At 36.2% G+C, this 19,819-nt stretch overlaps 2 protein-coding genes across 9 annotated transcripts in view; one reads left to right on the top strand and one right to left on the bottom strand.

The window, feature by feature from the left end:
- LOC125253381 (glucocorticoid receptor-like) overlaps nt 1-5,731 on the top strand; it is a 73,201-nt gene extending 67,470 nt beyond the window's left edge. For all 4 annotated transcript variants that reach the window (XM_048167329.1, XM_048167327.1, XM_048167330.1 and 1 more), the window contains 2 exons: nt 1,845-2,002; nt 4,538-5,731. In XM_048167329.1, the coding sequence (XP_048023286.1) occupies nt 1,845-2,002; nt 4,538-4,690 (311 nt within the window). In that variant the 3' untranslated portion in view covers nt 4,691-5,731. The remainder of the gene's footprint in view (nt 1-1,844; nt 2,003-4,537) is intronic.
- Nucleotides 5,732-7,260: 1,529 nt separating this feature from the next.
- Nucleotides 7,261-19,819, bottom strand: part of LOC125252902 (rho GTPase-activating protein 26-like) — a 126,728-nt gene continuing 114,169 nt past the window's right edge. For 2 of the 5 annotated variants that reach the window (XM_048166560.1, XM_048166561.1), the window contains exons 21-24: nt 18,469-18,504; nt 17,783-17,893; nt 10,109-10,200; nt 7,261-9,640 (exon numbers count right to left, since the gene is read on the bottom strand). In XM_048166560.1, coding sequence (XP_048022517.1) covers nt 9,552-9,640; nt 10,109-10,200; nt 17,783-17,893; nt 18,469-18,504 — 328 coding nt within the window. In that variant the 3' untranslated portion in view covers nt 7,261-9,551. Of the gene's footprint in view, nt 9,641-10,108; nt 10,201-17,782; nt 17,894-18,277; nt 18,345-18,468; nt 18,505-19,819 lie in introns of all 5 variants that reach the window. The other 3 variants (XM_048166562.1, XM_048166563.1, XM_048166564.1) reach the window with 3 other exon arrangements.

The following is a 19,819-nucleotide window of genomic DNA, read 5'->3' as shown; positions in this document are numbered from 1 at the left end:
TTGCACAGGTTCAGTTGTGTTTGCCTGGGCTGGAATCCAGCATCTCTGGGCCTCAAATCCCTGGCTGATACGTCACTGATCTGAATGCCTCAGAGACGACAGCCGTTACATGAAACATTCATATTTACTTCAGTTTTGCATACTTTCCTTTGAGTCGTATGCGAACCGACAGGCTAAACATTATGACCATCTGCCTAATATACTAAAATGGTCCTCCGTGTGCTGCCAAAATAGCACCTACCTGCCGAGGCATGGACTCCACTAGAAGGTGCCCTGTTGTTTCTGGCACCAAGACGTTAGCAGCAGATCTTTCAAGTCCTGTAGTTTGTGAGGTGGAGCTGCCATGGATTGAACCTGTTGGTCCAGCACATTCAACAGATGCTAAATTGGATTGAGATCTGGGGAATTTGGAGGCCAGGGCAACATCTTTAACTCTTTATCATGGTCCTCAAAACATCCCTCAAACCAACCTCTGCAGTGTGACATTATCCTGCTGAAAGAGGCCACTTTCACCAGGGATCACCATTGTCATGAAGGGGTGTACCTGGTCTGCAAGAGTCTTTAGGTAGGTGGCACATGTCAAATTTACGTCCACGTGAATGGCCGGACCCAGAGATTCCCAGCAGAACATTGCCCAGAGCGTCACACTCCCTCTGCCGGCTGGTCTTCGTCCCGCAGTGCATCCTGGTGCCATCACTTCCTCAGGTAAATGGCACAAAACGAAAAAATTGGACCAGATGACCTTCTTCCACTGCACTAAGGTCCAGTTCCGACGCTCTGAAGCACATTGTAGGTGCTTTCGATGGTGGACAGGGGTTATCATAGGCACTCTGATTGATCAGCTGTGCCACAGTAGACCTTCTGTTGGCTCGGACCAGACGGAATAGCCTTCATTGTCCTCGTACGTCAATGAATCTTGGGCGCCAAGCACCCTGTTGCCAGTTTGTGGTTTGTTGGTAAATTCTCACCACTGCTGACTCAGAGCAACCCACAAGCCTTGCCGTTTTATAGATACTCTGACCCAGTCATCTTGCCATAACATTTTGGCTCTTGTCCAAGTTGCTCAGATCTTAATGCCTGGCCATTTCTATCCAACACGCTGATTACAAGAAGTGATTGTTTGCTTACCATCTAATCTATCCAGACCTTAATATGTGGCTTTGTTAGAGGATAATCAACAATATTCGCTTCACCTGTGACTGTTCATAATGTTTTTGCTCATACATATATATACATATACATATATACGTATATGTATATATATCATGGTTTCCACAAAAATATTAAGCAGCAAAAATTGTTTTCAACATTGATAATAAGAGCCATTATTAGTAATTGATAGGTATGTAAGGGATTGTAGTTGATTCGTGATCCGTATGGACCCAGCGCCATGGTTCGGCACATGTTATTCGCGCATATTTTTAAGTCCTGCCAGTTTAAACATTCAAGCAATTTTAAACCATTCATGCACAATAAGATGCAAAAGAGAACTCAATTTGTATTTGCATGCCGTTTTCTGTGCGCACAGACAGAGCCGTGTTTCAGATAGTGTGCAAATACCGAATTGAATTCTATTTTGCATCTTTTTGTGATTAAACGGACACATACATTCTCAAAGTATCCATCTCGGTAAGCATCCTTGTAAACACAATCAGTTATGTCTTAAGTGAATGTAAAGAGTTTAAAAAGAAAACGGATATAGTATTCGTATATATAGTAACTCTTAGTATTCGTATGAGGCATTTGTTTGACATACATACTTTGCTACTCCTTGGAGTATTTTCTTGATTAAAAGGCAATAATGTAATGTTAACATCTCATCCTGACCCCATCTGTTTTCGCAGTACCAAAGGATGGCCTTAAAAGCCAAGCTGTGTTTGATGAAATCCGCATGTCGTACATCAAGGAGCTGGGAAAAGCCATTGTTAAACGAGAGGAGAACTCCAGCCAGAACTGGCAGAGGTTCTACCAGCTCACTAAGCTTTTGGACTCCATGCAGGAGGTAAGTGGGCATCTCTTACACAAACACAAACAAGAGACATTATTGGCACTGGTGGTGGTATTGCTTATACAAAAGAGAAAAACGTGCTAGGCCAGAAAGACTTTATGCGAGTATGTAACCGTGTGTTTAGCACATCGTAAAAGTTTGGCCTACATACTTATTGCACATATTTCATTAAAGCAGGAGTGCCCAATCCTGTTCCTAGAGATCTTCCTTTCTGCAGAGTTTCGTTCCAGCACTGCTCCAATTATTACGTTCCTGAGGATCTTAAAGGGTTAGTTCACCCAAAAATGAAAATTCTGTCATTAATTACTCACCCTCATGTCGTTCCACACCCGTAAGACCTTCGTTCATCTTCAGAACACAAATTAAGATATTTTTGATAAATTCCGATGGCTCAGTGAGGCCTGCATTGACAGCAAGATAATTAACACTTACAGAAAGTAAGGGATAATGTACATCCAGCTGGTTGTTATCTCGGAATAAACCCCAGCAGGGTGATCAGGACCCCGACGCGAAGCATCAGCCCGAAGGGGTTTATTCTGAGATAACAACCACCTGGATGTACATTATCCTGCGTATTGCATGGCTACTTGCCACATAAGTAAATAATTAGACACGAAATATTGATCCGAGTCCTCTTCCGCGGAGAGAGCAGTTGCTAGCGCGGCAAGTTCAAACTAGATGGAAACAGACATTTAAGATATGGTACAGTCACCCCTTACAAAAGATTCTATATGTAAAAACTGCAGTTTTTTGGACATGAAATAACTGCAATACAACTGTAGTTTTACTGCAGTTGTACTTTAATATACTGCAGTTCTTTTTTGTAAGGGATACCACATATTACACGGCATTTCGCCAAACAAATAATTATGGGGATATGAGATATAGATATGGGATTAAACTGATTTAATATTGTACCTGGTTGTTATCTTAATCCATTACAGTGAACAAAATGGCAGCAGCTGCATTAGTATGAAATGAGAGAGCGAGTCCGCGATGCTGGATGACATAATTAAATAACTGTAGACAAAATATCGATTTGACGGCTTTTTAATATTTTATTTGCTCACCAAAGGCAAAACTTCCACGAGGAAAAAACGTTCCTAGCAAGCGTATAGGGCTGCAGTTACCCGGATGAGCCTGTGTTATCTGTTTTCAGCGGTTGTTATCAGGGAATAACATAACGCTGTATGGCGCCATTGACCAATCAGAATCAAGTATTCCACAGAGCCGTGTAATACATATATTTAAAACAGTTCATGTGACTACAGTGGTTCAACCTTAATGTTAAGAAGCGACGAGAATACTTCTTGTGCGCCAAAAACACAAAATAACGACTTTCTTCAACAATATCTAGTGATTTCATAACACTGCTTCATGAAGCTTTACGAATCTTTTGTTTCGAATCAGTGGTTTTGAGCGCGTATCAAACTGCCAAAGTCACGTGATTTCAGTAAACGAGGCTTCGTCACGCCATAAGTGTTTTTCGAAATTTCAATGGTTCACCACTGGGGGGCGTAATTTTGGCAGTTTGATACACGCTCCGAACCACTGATTCATGTAGTCACATGAACTGTTTTAAATATGTCTTTAGTACCTCTCTGGGCATCTGAAAGTGTTAATTATCTTACTGGCAATGGAGGCCAAATTAATTTCTTAATTTGTGTTCCGAAGATGAACGAAAGTCTGACCAGTGTGAAACGACATGAGGGTGAGTAATTAATGACAGAATTTAAATTTTTGGGTGAATTATCCCTTTAATTAGCTGGCTCAGATGTGTTTGATTAGGGTTGAAGCTGAACTAGTCCTGGGTGGTATGACCAAAAACTTTTCATTCGACCAATTAATTAAAAAAACAACAACAAAAAAACAGTGATTCATTCAGGAACGAAACTATGGTGCTGTAATTATCTGAACTTTTGAACACCTCCTTACATGACTCAACCAATGAGCAATGCACCTCCGGGGTAACTGAATGCCGAAAGTACATTCAAAAAGTATTATAGTGTTTGCCTTTTTATTATTATTGGACAGAACTGTTAAACAAAGACAGTAAACTAAAGAAGATGGAGAATGGGCGCTGGGTTCTCAGCACTATCAAAATAAAAGTCCCCCATTCACTACTTGTGAATACACCTTTTTTATGAATTATATTATTTTTGGAGGTTGTACCTCATTAAATTGTACTGCCTGAACAAATCAAAACTTTAATAAAAAGCTCATATAAAATGTTCTTTAAATGATCAGAAATTTTAAGACTTGTTGACCTTGACAGGAGGGTCTGCAGTGGTCCTCCCTATGATATTATTTCATGTTTAATGTCAGTTACACCACATGGCTTGATTTGGTGGGCAAAAGTCTTTCAATTTTATTGGTTTTCTCTCTTTCAAATCCTTTTTTTCTTCATTATGATATCAGGACAGTTGCACCACACTAACATTTTTGAGTTTGTGCGCATGGCTGTCCTGGGGTTGCATTGTTGGTGTCATGTATGTAAAAGCTCTATTGAAATGCTACTTTTGTCCACAGATGGTGGAGGGACTTCTCAGCTTCTGTTTCTACACGTTTGTGAATAAATCTCTGAGCGTGGATTTTCCTGAGATGTTGGCAGAGATCATCAGCCATCAGCTACCAAAATTTAAAGACGGGAGTGTCAAGCCTCTCCTGTTCCATCAGAAATGACTGCCTTAGATCATAACAATGCCTTAACACCACCCTTCCCTTACCAGCGCTAGTCCAACCTGCCCGCTTGCCCCCAAACATCCTGAACGAATCGAGGGATACAATCGCTTCTGCTCGATTCTCAGAGGAAAGAGGTGAAGTTCGCTCTTCGCAAATGTTTGTGGAGCAGGACAAAGCAGAGTCATGTACTTGGAGCAGACGAAATATGACTTTTAGAAAGACATATTTTGAGTGATATTTTCTCTTTTTTTGCATGTACACTGCTGAAATGTTTACAAAGGTATATCAAAAAAGGGAAATGTGCCTTTTTTGCGCTTTGCGAATCAATTTCAGACATTTCTCAGGCTAACGCAATGACTTGGCATACGCAATTTATGTCGGCGACTCACGTCTGTTTCTGCTCTTGTCTAAACCTGCCGCGGCGGTTCTCTGTAGGTGGCAGCTCAGCGGTCCCCTGAGGTGCTCAACATTTTGAAGCAGCCCATGAAACCTGAGACCCCGTGGAAATGCCGTGTGATAATTCGGCTCAAATCAAGATCTGTTCCGTGACTGGCAGCAAATTCTAAGTTGTTTCTTTGTTTTTAAAATAGCTCACCCAAAAATGAAAATTCTTCCAGCATTTTACCCTCATGTTGTTCCAAACTTGTATGCCTTTCTTTATTCCGTGGAACACGAAATGGAATTCTGAATAATTTCCTGGTTGCAGTTTTCAATTAAGCTGCAGTGGCTGAAGCTTTCAAGCGTCAAAAAAAATACACAAAAGAGAAAAAAAAAAAAATCTAAACCTAAAGTGAAGTCTTTATTCACTGAAAATGTACAAGATCATGAGTTTTTGTCAGCTCTCATTCTCTTCCATTATTTCGAAAAGAAAGTTTATGTGTTCCACGAGAAAAAGCAATTCATACAGGAATACACTGCAAAAACATACAAATAAATAAATAAATAAATAATAATGTTTTTCTTACTTAGTATTTTTGTCTTGTTTCCTGTCCAAATATCGAAAAATTCTTAAAAAAAAAAAAAAAAAAAAATCTAAATAAATTGAGTCTTTGCTTAAAACAAGCAAAATGATCTGCCAATGGGGTAAGAAAAATAATCTTGTTTCTGTTTGAAATCTTGTATTTTGTTTCTCTGTCCAAAACAGAAACAAGATTATTTTTCTTACACAATTGGCAGATAATTTTGCTTGGTTTGATTTTTTTTTTTTTTTTTTTCAGAAACAAATTCTACTTATCTAGTAAAAGCATCTGAATTGAAGAATATTTAGATATTTGGACTGGAAACAAGACAAAAATACTAAGAAAAGCATTTTTTGCAGTGTAACATGAGGGTGAGAAACTTTTTTTTGGTCATTTTAAATAAAATGAAATATTAAAAAATTTATTTGTTTCAAGATTTCAATTTGAAGATATACAAAAATAAAAAAAAAACCTATATAAAACTACAATTAAAATGAAATACATAATAGTATATCAATGATACTAAAATAACACTGACAAATCAAAATGATAGAATTTTCTTTTTCTTTGGGTGAACTATTTAACTGAAATGTAAACATTATTTAATTGAGTTTTTTTTATGTTAATTATTAGCTCAGGTTCACATAAAATAAATGACCATTTACACTTGCATGCATTTGGAAGTCTGATGTAAGTCTGAAATCAATGGATGAATTCAGGGTTATTTTGTCAAATTTCCATCCATTCTGGCCATATTCACATTAGCATATCCCAGCATTCCCCTCCTGTCCACTGCAGTGTGTTCATGTCTTTCTGTGAATGTTTGTGCGTGCTTGAAGTGCATCTCTGTGTTCATGCTTTTTATTTTCTGTCATCCTTGAAAACCATTTTAATTGAAATGTTTTTGGAATATTCTCTGCATATTCTAAATCTGGTGACCCATATGAGTTCTTCTGACCCACTTTTCTTTTCTCTCTCTCTGATGGTAACATCAGAACAAAAGGAACATTTGTTGTTCTCGTGCTCGGGTATGCGTTTGCTCGTTGTTACGTGTCAACCGACATTCATGTCTGTGCTTCAGGGTTTCTGCACCAGCTACACTTCATTACCAGTGTAAAGGAATAATTCACCCACAATTGAGAAATGGTTATTATTCTGTCGTTATTCACTCATCAACATCATGATGTTACAAACTCGTGCTGTTGTTTTTCTGTCCCTATGAACAATGTTGTATGGAAAAGTGCTGTGTGAAGATTCTTCATAATGACTTCTTTGAACATGCTGGGTCGGAATGACACGAGGGTGAGTAAATGATGACAGGATTTTAAATTTGGGGGTGAAATATTCCTAATTCCTAATCAGAGTTTCCTTATATTTTGAGTATCCTGCACATTTCTGGAATTCCCATTGAGTGTAAAAGACGATTGAACATTTAAACATTGAACTAACAATGTTATTTAAAAAAAAAAAAAAAAAAAAAATCAACTGAATTTGGTCATGTGACAATATTCAGCCATTCATTTTGCCACTATGGCCATGTACAGTATTAAAACTCTCATGGTGACCAGAGGGTTAAAGGTTAATTTCCAGTCGCCTGACGTCCTGCAGCAGACAGTATGTAATCGAATCCGGTGTCTGTTGTAGCTTTCGGAGTGTTAGCAAGCCACATTAAAATGTACGCAGTAAATATCCCAATCCTCCTGACAGATTCCTCAAATATTTTAGCGTATTATATGAGACTATTTTTTTTACAAATTCCTCGCTAGGTTTGTGAGATGTCACGTTTTCTAATTGTTTCACAATAGGCCTTGCAAAGGGAGTTTGTGAGCCATAAACCATAGGTTGTATAAATTCAAAAAAAATGCTGAAATGTCTAAAAAAAAAAAAAATATTTTTTGTTTGGTAATCATTGATCATTTTTAAAAGTAACTAAAGCTAAAATATAATTACACAGATACTCTTTGATATACACATCATTTTACAACAAAATTTTAATACATAAAGTTGTATTGCTATCTTTTTTGTCGAGAACTGTATTGCAGGTGCACTTTTGAAAAAGTGTTATGTTATATGTAAATGTAAATTCTATAAATCTATAGGGAATATATGAGTCACTGAATCACTGTTTTAAAGAATGACTGCTTGAAGATAGAAGTCAGGGATGTGAGTGTAGTTTGAATAGTGCAACAGAGTGACCAAAGCAACGCAGATTTAAAAAAAAAAAAAAAAAAAAAAAAAAAAAAAAAAAAAGGAAAATATTTAAAGCAGTTACATTTTACAGTAGCACTTACTACCCAACTCTAGTACTTTATTTTATCCTTTTCTATTTCTTTTATAAAGATTTAGGCTTTGGTCTCATACATAATGCTGTAAAATTAACTAGTAAAAAAAAAAAATAATAATAAAGCTGTGTGTAAAGTAATGTATCAGAGCCTGAGAATTTGCACTACCCTAATACTGGCTTGACATAGTATATTTTGTACAAAAATTCATGCAAATACTATCTTTAAAGATTAAGGGCAAATCATATTTCACTGGTATATGGCTTTCATTATTAAAGTCTTTTTTTTTTTTTTTTTTGCATTTCAGTTATATGTAAAAGTAATCCAATGTAAAGGATATAAAATGTCTTTGTTTGAAAAAATAGTTTTGTATGATTTCTGTATTACACCTCTCCTGTAGTCAATGTCGATCTTTACACATATTTGATTAAATGTTGGATAAAATTTGTTCAGAGGGAAGATTGTGTCTTTTTATACTGTGAAATCAATGTGCTAATTTGCTATTTTTCCATTGGATCTGAATGTTGACACAACTCTACACTTGGACGTGGTTTATTTTCTTCTCAATGCTACATCTGGTTGATAAAGTTCAGAAAAAGAAGAAATGTGTGGAATCTGTACCAGTAATACTCGGATTAAACCAGTTTAAACCAAGCAGTTTTCTAACTGAAAAATCGACATCAGTGGATTTAAATGAAAATTTGATAAACATTTTTATTGAGTAGAAGAAAAATAAAATCTAAACAGCTGAACCATGCTTTTATTTATTCAATATCCTAAAGAATATTAAGGCTCAGAAAATTTTACATGATTTTTTTTTTTTTTTTTTTTTGGTAAAAAGATCAGTTGGGCTATCAAAAAATTAAGTTAGTATGCTACAATAAAATATATATATAATTCACATTTTACAAAAAAAATTATACCTTATCAATTGTCACTTATTTACAATGTTAATACACTCCAAAAGAACACAAATCTCATCAGAGATAATGCTTAAATAAGAGTGGTTTACATGACGTTAATTCACATTAAGAAATAATTTACACTTTTCCACTTACATGCTGAGGAGGAGGAAAAAAAAAAAATCAATTTTTTTTTTTTAATTGCTTCCTGATATACAAAAGAGTGCAAGAGTTTTGTTTTTTTCCCCATAATTAACAGTTATCTCTTAGTAGTTCTAAACAAAACACATACGAGGACCTGAAAGACACAAAAAACATTCAAAAAGCCCCAGACTGCATAGAAACAGCACACATATTACATTGTGGTGAACCAGGAAGTGCTCACATATAAAAAAAAAAAATGTAAATGTATATATATATATAAAAACAAATCCATAATTCATGATAAGCCCCTGTTTGAAAATCTAAAAAAGAGTTTCTTGATTGTGGCCAAGGCAGCAACAACTTGGTCCCAGGGTTTGTTTTTTCTTCTTCTTCCCTTTTTTTTTTTTTCACAGCTGCAGTGCATTGTGGGATATGTGGGACAAAGATGCTAGGGGAATGCCACAGTTGCCAAAAACCCATAAGATCACAGAGATACGCTCAGGCATACTAACTCGGCTTTTCTGTCGAAGTTCAGTTCTTTCAAAACCTCGACACTCCCATCGACTCGAACCTTCTAAAGAAACTCCACGTAGTTCTCTGGAATTAACCCCGTCTTCCCATCCAAGGTCCCCTCCAGCCATCCTGGTTCTCTTGATGGATGAACTATGAGACAAAGATGCAAAAGGAAGATGGTTTTGGCACGCACTGACAACTTTATCCTTTAGTTATCGTCAGTGACCAAAGAACTGTTCCAAATTCAAGCTAAGCTCTATGTGCAGCATCTGTTGCTGAACGTTACCACCAAAAACAATTTCTACTCATCCCTCAGTTCTAATAGAAGTCGACTCCATCCCCCAAAGAGGCCCAACAAATAATCTCGAGCATTTGAAGCCTCTATTTAATCTTGCAGTAGAACACGCCTGAGGTTTCATTAAACAATAATCTAATCTGCTGCTCAACAGTGTCAAATGTCAAACTGTGGAAGGTTCGAGCTCTGATACCCGTTAAGGGGCAGGAGGTGGAACAAAGCAGATATATCGATTTGCTGCTCTTACGCCAACGCTCAAGGCTCAGACCTGCCTAACTAACCAAATATGGTACACCCACTGCGGGTTAAAAACGGAGACTCACCATTGTCGAATATGGTCCCCGCGATAAAGGACAGCTCAGAGTCATGTTCAGCCTTGCAGGCGTATAGTGCACGTGCTTTTCGTAGCGGAGTACTGGGAAAAAAAAGAACATATATTAGGGCTATTAATGAATTCAACATTTTAATGGAGATTGATTTACTTGCAAATATCAATATCTGCTCAGAAAAATACCCACATGAAGACAATTCAAAGACATTAAGTGTGCAGACTTGCAAAAACATGAAGGTGGTGTGTATAATAATAATAATAATATATATATATATATATATATATAAAGTTTGCGTTTACATAATATGTGTGTACTGTGTATATTATTTATATATAAATCCACACATACTTGTTGAAGAAATATTTACATGTATATTTCTATAATATAAATATATAATTTATGTAAATATTACAATTTTTTATATAAATATATTTTTGTTAAATATATCCATGCATGTGTGTGTGTGTGTGTGTGTGTGTGTGTGTGTATGTATATATATATATTACACATACATATTATGTTACCACAAAGTTTTATTTTCTATGCGATTAATTCCGATTACATTGTACTTGACAGCATATATATATATATATATATATATATATATATATATATATATATATATATATCTTTTTAATATTGGTCTGGACATTTATAAGTTCAAATGTTCAGTGCTTTGACATCAGCAACTCAAAGACAAAAAAAAAAAAAAAAAAATGCCATGGTATTATTATAGATTGTTCAAAATGGTGCCATAATAATGTTATACTTTATTATTATAGGATTCAGCCAAGGATTCAGGAATCTAAGATGATGACTCCTGTGATTTTTGGGCAAACTGTTCAGAAGATGTAAGCAAAAAATCCATTTTTCATATTCTCCAGACCAGTAGATGGCGCTGCACCGAAATGCAGCATGTAGCCTTAAATCATGCTTGTGATGACGTACCAAGTTTGAATGAATACGATAAAGCGTTGCAGAGATAAAAGCCTTATGTCTATTTTTGCAAATGCTACATAAAATTCTTTATTCGAGAACAGTTTGACAAATCGACTTGAATTCCATAACTTTTTGTCGACATGGTCTGAAGATGATCCGGTTCAATTTTCGTGAAAATCGTTAGCAACGGCCTAGGAGTTTGAAAAAAAAGTTGAATCTGAAAATTCAAAATTGCGAGAAAATGACGTCAATCTGGATAATCAAATGTTTTTGAGCCAATGAATCACAGGGGGGAAAAAAATGTAAAAAATCAGACTGTCCTCTATCTGTGTGCCAAATTTCATAACTTTCCCACAAGCGGTTCTATGGGCTGCCATAGGACTTCCAGAGCAGGAAACAGAAGAATAAAAAATACAGGAATGCCAGCGATTACAGTAGGTGCCTACACACCTTCGGTGCTTTGCCCATGTCTATTAGTGTATAATTTTTTTTTGAAGCGATGGTGCTTTATATAACATTATCAAGTGTCAAATTAATTTTGACATTTGTAGTGGCTATTATATACAGGCCACCAGGGCACAACATAGAATATCAAAGAACTTTGCTGATTTTCTTTCAGTAGTTAGTACTGGCTGCTGATAAAGTCTTAGTTGTTGGTGATTTTAATGTTCACATAGATAGTGAAAAAGATGCATTGAGATTGGCATTTATAGACATTCTAAACTCTACTGGAGTTAGACAAAATATGTCAAGACCCACTTATTGTCGTAATCATACTATAGATTTAATATTGAAATCAGTGTTGATGGTGTTGAAATTCTGCAGCACAGCGATGACATCTCCTATCATTATACAATATATATATCATGTATCCTCAACTTAGCCAAGGCTGCAAAATCAACTCCTTGTTACAAATATACGCATTAGTTTTAGAAAAACTTGATATTGCAACAAACTATGGACTCTCTCTTTCCTAGCACTTTAGACATGGTTGCTCCTTTGCACTTAAAGAAGATTAAGGAGAACAGTCCAACAACTGTGGTATAACGAGCACACTCGCACCTGAAGAGAGCAGCCCAGAAAATGGAGGGCAGCTGGAAGCAAACAAAACTAGAGGTATTTTGCATTACGTGGAAGGACAGTGTTTCGCCTACAGAAAGGCCCTAAAAACTGCTATATGTACTTACTTTTCAACTCTTTTCGAAGAAAACGAACACAAACTTGGGTATTTATTTGATACAGTGGCTAAATTAATGAGAAATATAGCATTAACAAGTTCAACATTTCCCAACAGTAATGACTTTATGCATTTCTTTACTTACAAGATTGATACTATCAGAGAGAAAATTATAACCATGCAACTGTCTGCTACAGTATTGGTTCAAACAGTTCACTATAGATCCCCTGAGGAACAATTCCATACATTCTTTGCCATTGGAGAGGAAGAATTGTCTAAACTTGGTAAATCATCTAAATCAACATGTATGTTAGACCCTATACCGAGTAAGCTACTGAAAGAGATGATTCCAGAAGTCCTATTCTTCAAGTTATTAATTCATCATTTTCATTAGTATATGTCCCAAAAATGACAGCGCTTGGGAGATTCATCCCCCAAAAATCCTCCCCACCACGTCTGCAGCTTCTCAGTGACATCTGATATTGTACTACTATTCTGTGTTAATGTTAAGCCCCACTAAAGGCATAAAACAGTTTTTTGCACTATATTCCAAGACTTCTGAAGCCATTCGATAGTTTAATGTGAGGTGCAAATGAAGGTGAGGTACAAATTAACATTTAAGTTGTTAAAGTCAATGGAAACTCATCTGTCCTCAGTCATTCTCTATCAGCATTCAAACAGCACGTCAAGTTCGGTTACGACAGTAACACATTGAAACTCACTCCAAGATCAATGTTCCCTTTATTTGTAGAGAAAGGGTTATGGTTCTGCATAAAAAGACTTTATTTTAGTTTCTAAATCTTGTCATCTTCTGGGTGTCTGTCCGATAACACCACTGGAGTAGAGAGCACTAGGAATTGTACTTCATGCGCACAGTAACTGAAATGTAAAACTGTTGCATAGATATAATACACTAAGAATCTATATGTTTTCCCTTTGAGCTTTGAACTTTTCAATGTTGCTTCAATGTTGCTTCAAGTGCATTGCTGCTCTGTATTGGAGCCTTTCATATTATAATACTTATATGCAATGAAAGATTATTAATAGTTCCAAGAACTATTCGGTACAAAAGCTCCTATTATAGCATATGTAAACAAGGCCTCTTTTAGAGTTTCTTTGTTACTGTAGCTATATTTTCACATGTAAAACATTACTTTGGTAATCCTCTTTTGGTACAATTGTCCTCTTTTATGCAATGAAATAAGTATATAATTCTATCCCAAGTGGTTCCATTGTTGTCAGCATTAAGGTTCTGTAGGAGTTCTGGGAAATGCTAACTTTAGCCTGCTAGCATTGAAAGCGTACGTCCCACCCTCCCTGCAAATCGCCGTACAAAGCCACGCCTCCTCCAAAACATGAACGCGCACAGACCATAAGCAAGACGACCAGACAACGTCATTGGTTTACATCATGTGTCATTCACCGGTGAGAAAACTTTACAGTAACAGTAACAGTGCTACAATAACTTTACAGTAACAGTGCTACAATAACGAACGTAAACAATGTTTTAAAAACGAATCAGGTGCAGCAAATGGAAATGCTGGACATTTCTAATGTGACAGCTGATGAAAAACTAGCAGCATTGAGCACAAAATAAACCACATCATGGTCTATATAACCAGAAGGGTTATAGTATTTCAGCAAAAATACAATGTAAACATTGTCAGAATATCAAGCGAAGGAACAACACAAAACCGATAAGAACAACACGCATAATACCCGCAGGGACGCTGAGGGTATTTTCACTGAAGGAGAAAACAAGACATTTTACTCATTGTTTGTAGAAAGACTCAAAAACAAATGCTCGAAACATCTGATGGTGGTGGCTTAACAATCCATATAGTCCACCAAAGGTGTGGATTTTGTAGTTTGCTCGTAACTTTGAAAACATAATAGTTCTCAATTAGACGCTGATGCTGCTGTTGCTGAGCTAATTCGTAAAGGTGCACAAACTACATATACTATGTTATGCATTACATCAGAATCGTATCATACCATGTATAGGGCTGTCATGATATTAGATTTTTCACACCACGGTTATTGTGGCCAAAAAATATCACAATATCAATATATTGCGATATTTATAGAATCCTTTTATAATTTAAAACATTATTAAACTAGTCAGAACACTAAAAAATAGCATTTGTTGCATGTCCCCGCTATATAAACCTAAACTTTATCATGAAATATAATCATTAAAATCTTTTAGAAATCGTATTATTTTTGCATCGTTGTGTGACTCCATATACAATCTATGCTAAACAAAAAGAAATTTCATAAGAAATCCATAATATGTTATATAAAATACACATTTTAGTCGTGTCCCCAGGTTTTCACTCAGTCCTGTTACCCTCACACATTTCCCCCTCTAAAAAACTTGGAACATCCCACAAGACACATTTTCAACAGGAAGTTGCATCATCCGGATCTTATGCAGGCCGTGAGTAGACCAAAAGTAAGTCCTCTCATTTTAATTGCTGTATATTTGATGAAATTTGTAACTGTGATTGAGAAAGTCAATCTCAACGTACTGTCCTGTTACCTAAATTATTTCTTAGATGTTATTTGTTTATTTTACAAATATTAACTTTAGGTAAGTCACTAGAATTTGTTCAGTGTCCTCATGCTATTAGCATGTACTCCATGTGGTCATATGTCATGTATTTGATCATTTTTGCTTAAAAACTCAATCCTGTTATTTTCAGTCCTGTTACTCATATGAAAAATAACAGGAGTGAGTAAAAGTAACATGAATGAGTAGAGTCCTCTGTTTTGTTGATTTAATTGTGTGAATATTAGTTGATATAATAATATTCACCTGCATCACGAGTTTTACAGTTGAAATGACTCAAATTGTAGACTTTTAGGATTAGTTTTACAGTGTGAATTCCATACTTGCAGGGAGCCAGTCCACCACGACGTGACTTCATCTTTCTCTTTCTTATCTTTTGTAGAAGATGGAGAGAACCTATACTATGCAGTTGCCAGAAACACACACCCATGGCATGCTGCAAGGGAAGGAGTGAAACACAGCCACAACCCTCTCTTTTCACCCTTTTTGTCTGTCCTTCCCTCTCTCTCTTCTCCTCTCTCTCCTTCTTTCTCTTTCCACCTCCTTCACTGTGAAGTACTACTAGCACACAGACACACTCCCTTCAACACAGAAATCTCACTCACACACATGCACACACGGCCGTGTACACACTCTCTTTCTCACACACATACACACACATATGGACACTCAGTCCTGTTACCCAGTGTTCATTCCTGTTACAAAGTGCTCAGTCCTGTTACTAAATGTATTTATTTTTTCTAAAAAAAACAATGTTAAACCACTGTTTTTATCGGTTTTGTTTGGTCCATCATTTATACAATTGTTAAATAAATTAAATTATTAAAAAACTGTTATACTGTACTTGAGGCTTCTGTCTTCTTTTAAATGAAAAAATATATATTTTGTGTTTTTTATTAAAATACACCTTAAAGTGATTTTTTTTTTTTTTTTTTTTTGTCACAAATATCATTTATTTGAACAAACAACCAACCATTTCTTCAAAATAAACACTTTCTTGAGGTGAATGCAAAGGAATTAATTGACATGCTTTTAAACATGCTTTTTAAACGGCACGAGTTTTGGTAACAGGACTGAGGAAACATGCATCCATCTTCTGCTTTGAAACCTTGTTAAAAATTAAAGGTGCCGTAGAACGTCTTTTTAAAAGATGTAATTATAAGTCTAAGGTGTCCCCTGAATGTGTCTGTGAAGTTTCAGCTCAAAATACCCCATAGATTTTCTTTTAGTTATTTTTTTTAACTGCCTATGTTGGGGCATTATTAAATATGAGCGCCGATTTAGGCTGCGGCCTCTTTAAATGCTCACGCTCCCTGCCCCCTGAGCTCTCGACTTGCCTAATACAGTGCATTTACAAAGTTCACACAGCTAATATAACCCTCAAAATTGTTCTTTACAAAGTGTTCATCATGCAGCATGTCTAATCGCGTAAGTATGGTATTTATTTGGATGTTTACATTTGATTCTGAATGAGTTTGAGGCTATGCTCCGTGGCTAAAGCTAACATTACACACTGTTGGAGAAATTTATAAAGAATGAAGTTGTGTTTATGAATTATACAGACTGCAAGTGTTTAAAAAATGAAAATGACGACAGTCTTGTCTCCGTGAATACAGTAAGAAACGATGGTAACTTTAACCACATTTAACAGTACATTAGCAACATGCTAACGAAACATTTAGAAAGACAATTTACAAATGATGATCATGTCATGGATCATGTCAGCTATCGCTCCATTGCTGCCATTTTTCGCTATTGTTCTTGCTTGCTTACCTAGTCTGATGATTCAGCTGTGCACAGATCCAGATGTTAATACTGGCTGCCCTTGTGTAATGCCTCGAACATGAGCTGGCATATGCAAATATTGGGGGCGTACATATTAATGATCCTGACTGTTACATAACAGTCTGTGTAATGTTGAGATTCGCCTGTTCATCGGAGGTCTTTTAAGAAAATGAGATTTATATAAGAAGGAGGAAACAATGGAGTTTGAGACTCACTGTATGTCATTTCCATGTACTGAACTCTTGTTATTCAACTATGCCAAGAGGTAAATTCAATTTTTAATTCTAGGGAACCTTTAAATAAAGACGCCTGAGATTGACCAATACACATTCTGAATAGTTAAATATGTGTAGTATTAGATTCAGTGTTGAAAAAAATATAAAAAAATAAAGTTTAATTTTGAAGAGTTTCAACAAGCAAATGTCACCCATTCAGTGGAATGGCCCTCATGGTCCTACGCCTTCCACAGTTGATATACATTTATAAAAATACATTTAGACCGCTTAACATAGTGATTGCTATCAGAATATGAGGAAACTTTCAACCAGCATAACAAAAAATGCTTCTAAAGACAATCTCCTATTGCACCTTTAAGTGTGAGAATGATTCAACAGGCTATTTAACACTTTTAATAGTTGCTTGCATATTGTGAAATCTTACATATCGTGCCTTCAACTAGCAAAAAGAGTTTTTTTTTGTAACTTTCAGGATGTTTGCAACATAACATTGTATCACTTTGACAATAAAATCTGATCAAGCAGACTTGCTGGAACATTTAATCTTCAAGGAACCCTAATAATAATTACTGACTTTATTAACTTTCAGAGGAGGTGCAGTCATTTATGCTGAGTACTATAAATACTATAGTACATGAATGCAGTAATTATTCTGTACCACATTATATAATAGGAATGCCCCTTTATGAAAATATGGGCCGATGCCAATAAGCCAATAATGATTTTCATCTTATGGCTGATAACCGATAAATGGTTTTTAAACTTTGATTCCGTTTTGTCTAAATAAAAAAAAATAAAAATAAAAAAAGCACTAAAAATGGATATTAGTGGAGTTGATGTATGCTCAGACTTGAGGGGGAAGGTGTGAATTTGCGAAGCTGAAGCATAACACTGAATGATTAGAAAACTGCACTGCTATAGATAGTGTTCTAAGCAGGCCAGAGCAGGACACACACCTGATGGGGGAGGATTCGCTGGAGGGGCTGGAGGCCAGCTGGGGGCTGGAGGGGGCAGAGAACATCGGCCACGAGGGGGAGCGCGGTGAAGTGGGACTGGGTGAAGCTGGGCTGTGACAAACACACACATACACACACACACGCCAGCACCAACATTTATGTTATAGCAGCTGCTGAGTTAGAACTTTCACAAGAGACTCTAAGAGGAAGTCGGCATAAAGAAATAGACATAAACACGGTTACACATGCTTGAGAGTTTCATGCTTACAGGAACAATTCAGTCAAAAATGATAATTGTGTCATCGTTTACTCAACACGTCTTTCCAATGTGTGAACGCAAAAGATCTGTTGACAAATGTTCACGCAACAAACGCACGCAGTGCAGAAAGGACAATCCTTTGTTACCGTATGTTTTTATCGCATACAAATACTGTATCAGTGTAAATATTTGCCAAAAATCTCTTTTTGTCATCTACTGAACAAAGAAAGACATACCGTCATTTGGCGAGTAAATGATGACTGAATTTTCATATTTAGTGGAACTGTTCCTGAGTTAAACATGCTGAGGAAAAACATTAGTGATAAATTAATTTGTGTTAATGTAGCAAAACGAGTGAGGTTTCTCTCTCTCTCTCAAAATTGTACAACAAAACTTCAATGCTGGCTGCAAAACTTGATAAACTTACCTTGTTGACATACTGCTGCGAACCTTTGGATTTTGACTGTAAATTACAGAAAAAAAATTTAAATGATTTTTGCTATCTCAGAATGAAAATGTCCAACAATTGCAGGAAATTAGACAGGTGTAATGATGGCACACATGGCAAAACTGATGCTACAAGATCTCAAATCATTCTTCAAGCTTCGACAAAACCTCAAATAATATATGTTATTCAGTTTGATCGTTTTATATAAAGATAAAGATAATTTGCCAATTAATACAAAAAAAAGCTTAAGTGCCTTCTTAAATGTTGAGGAGCCATTCTGACCTCCAACACTGGCTCAACCAATAGCATGAGTTTGGGATCTGTTTGTCCATCCAATGTAAGATGGGAAACCTAGAAACATTCATTTTTTCCCAGTTCCATTTGGTGAAATTAGCAGCGCAGAATGAAACAGGATATATGGACTGTTTTTACACGTCTTAAACATTCAGCAAGACAGAAGCAACCTTTTGTAAACATTTATGAACTTACAGTCCCATTTTATATGAAAGGGATAGTTCACCCAAAAATGACAATTATCCCAAGCTTTACTCACCCTCAAGCCATCCTAGGTGAATATGACTATCTTCTTTCAGACGAACACAATCTGAGTTATATTATAAAATATCCTGGCTCTTCCTAGCTTTATAATGGGAGTGAATGGAGATCAAGATTTTGAACTCCAAGAAAGTGCATCCATCCATCATAAAAGTAATCCATATGGCTCCAGAGGGTTAATAAAGAACTTCGAAAGTGAAGCGATGGGTTTTTATAAGAAAAATATCCATATTTAAACTTAAAAAAGATAATAACTGGCTTCCGGCAATGGCCGTACGCAGGTATAGCTCTGGCGGAAGAATGACCTCTGACCCGACACATGACATATTGAGGATAAAGCAAAACAAAACACCGGTCACGAATTAGAAGTTTAAAATGAGAATTAAAAGAATTAAAGAGAAATGACAGAGGAGCTTGAGTTTGTTTGAACCGCGAGAGGCGTCTACTCTCACCTAAGCTCACGCTATGCCTACGTCCGACATCATATGTCGGGTCAGAGGTCACTCTTCTGCCAGAACTCGACTTGCGTACACCTGTTGCTGAAAGCCAGTTAATTGTAGTTTATAAAGTTATAAGTATGGATATTTTTTCTTACAAAAAACCATCGCTTCGCTTCAGAAGGCCTTTATTAACCCCCTGGAGCCGTATGGATTACTTTTATAATGGATGGATGCGCTTTTTTGGGCTTCAAAATCTCAAGCCCCATTCACTCCCATTATAAACTTGGAAGAGCCAGGATATTTTTTTCAGTATAACTCTGATCGTGTTTGTCTAA

This window comes from Megalobrama amblycephala, linkage group LG18, assembly GCF_018812025.1.
Source record: "Megalobrama amblycephala isolate DHTTF-2021 linkage group LG18, ASM1881202v1, whole genome shotgun sequence".
In the NCBI taxonomy this organism is placed as follows: domain Eukaryota; kingdom Metazoa; phylum Chordata; class Actinopteri; order Cypriniformes; family Xenocyprididae; genus Megalobrama; species Megalobrama amblycephala.
Note: the sequence above shows the minus strand (reverse complement) of the source record. Positions and strands in the feature narration are given on the sequence as shown.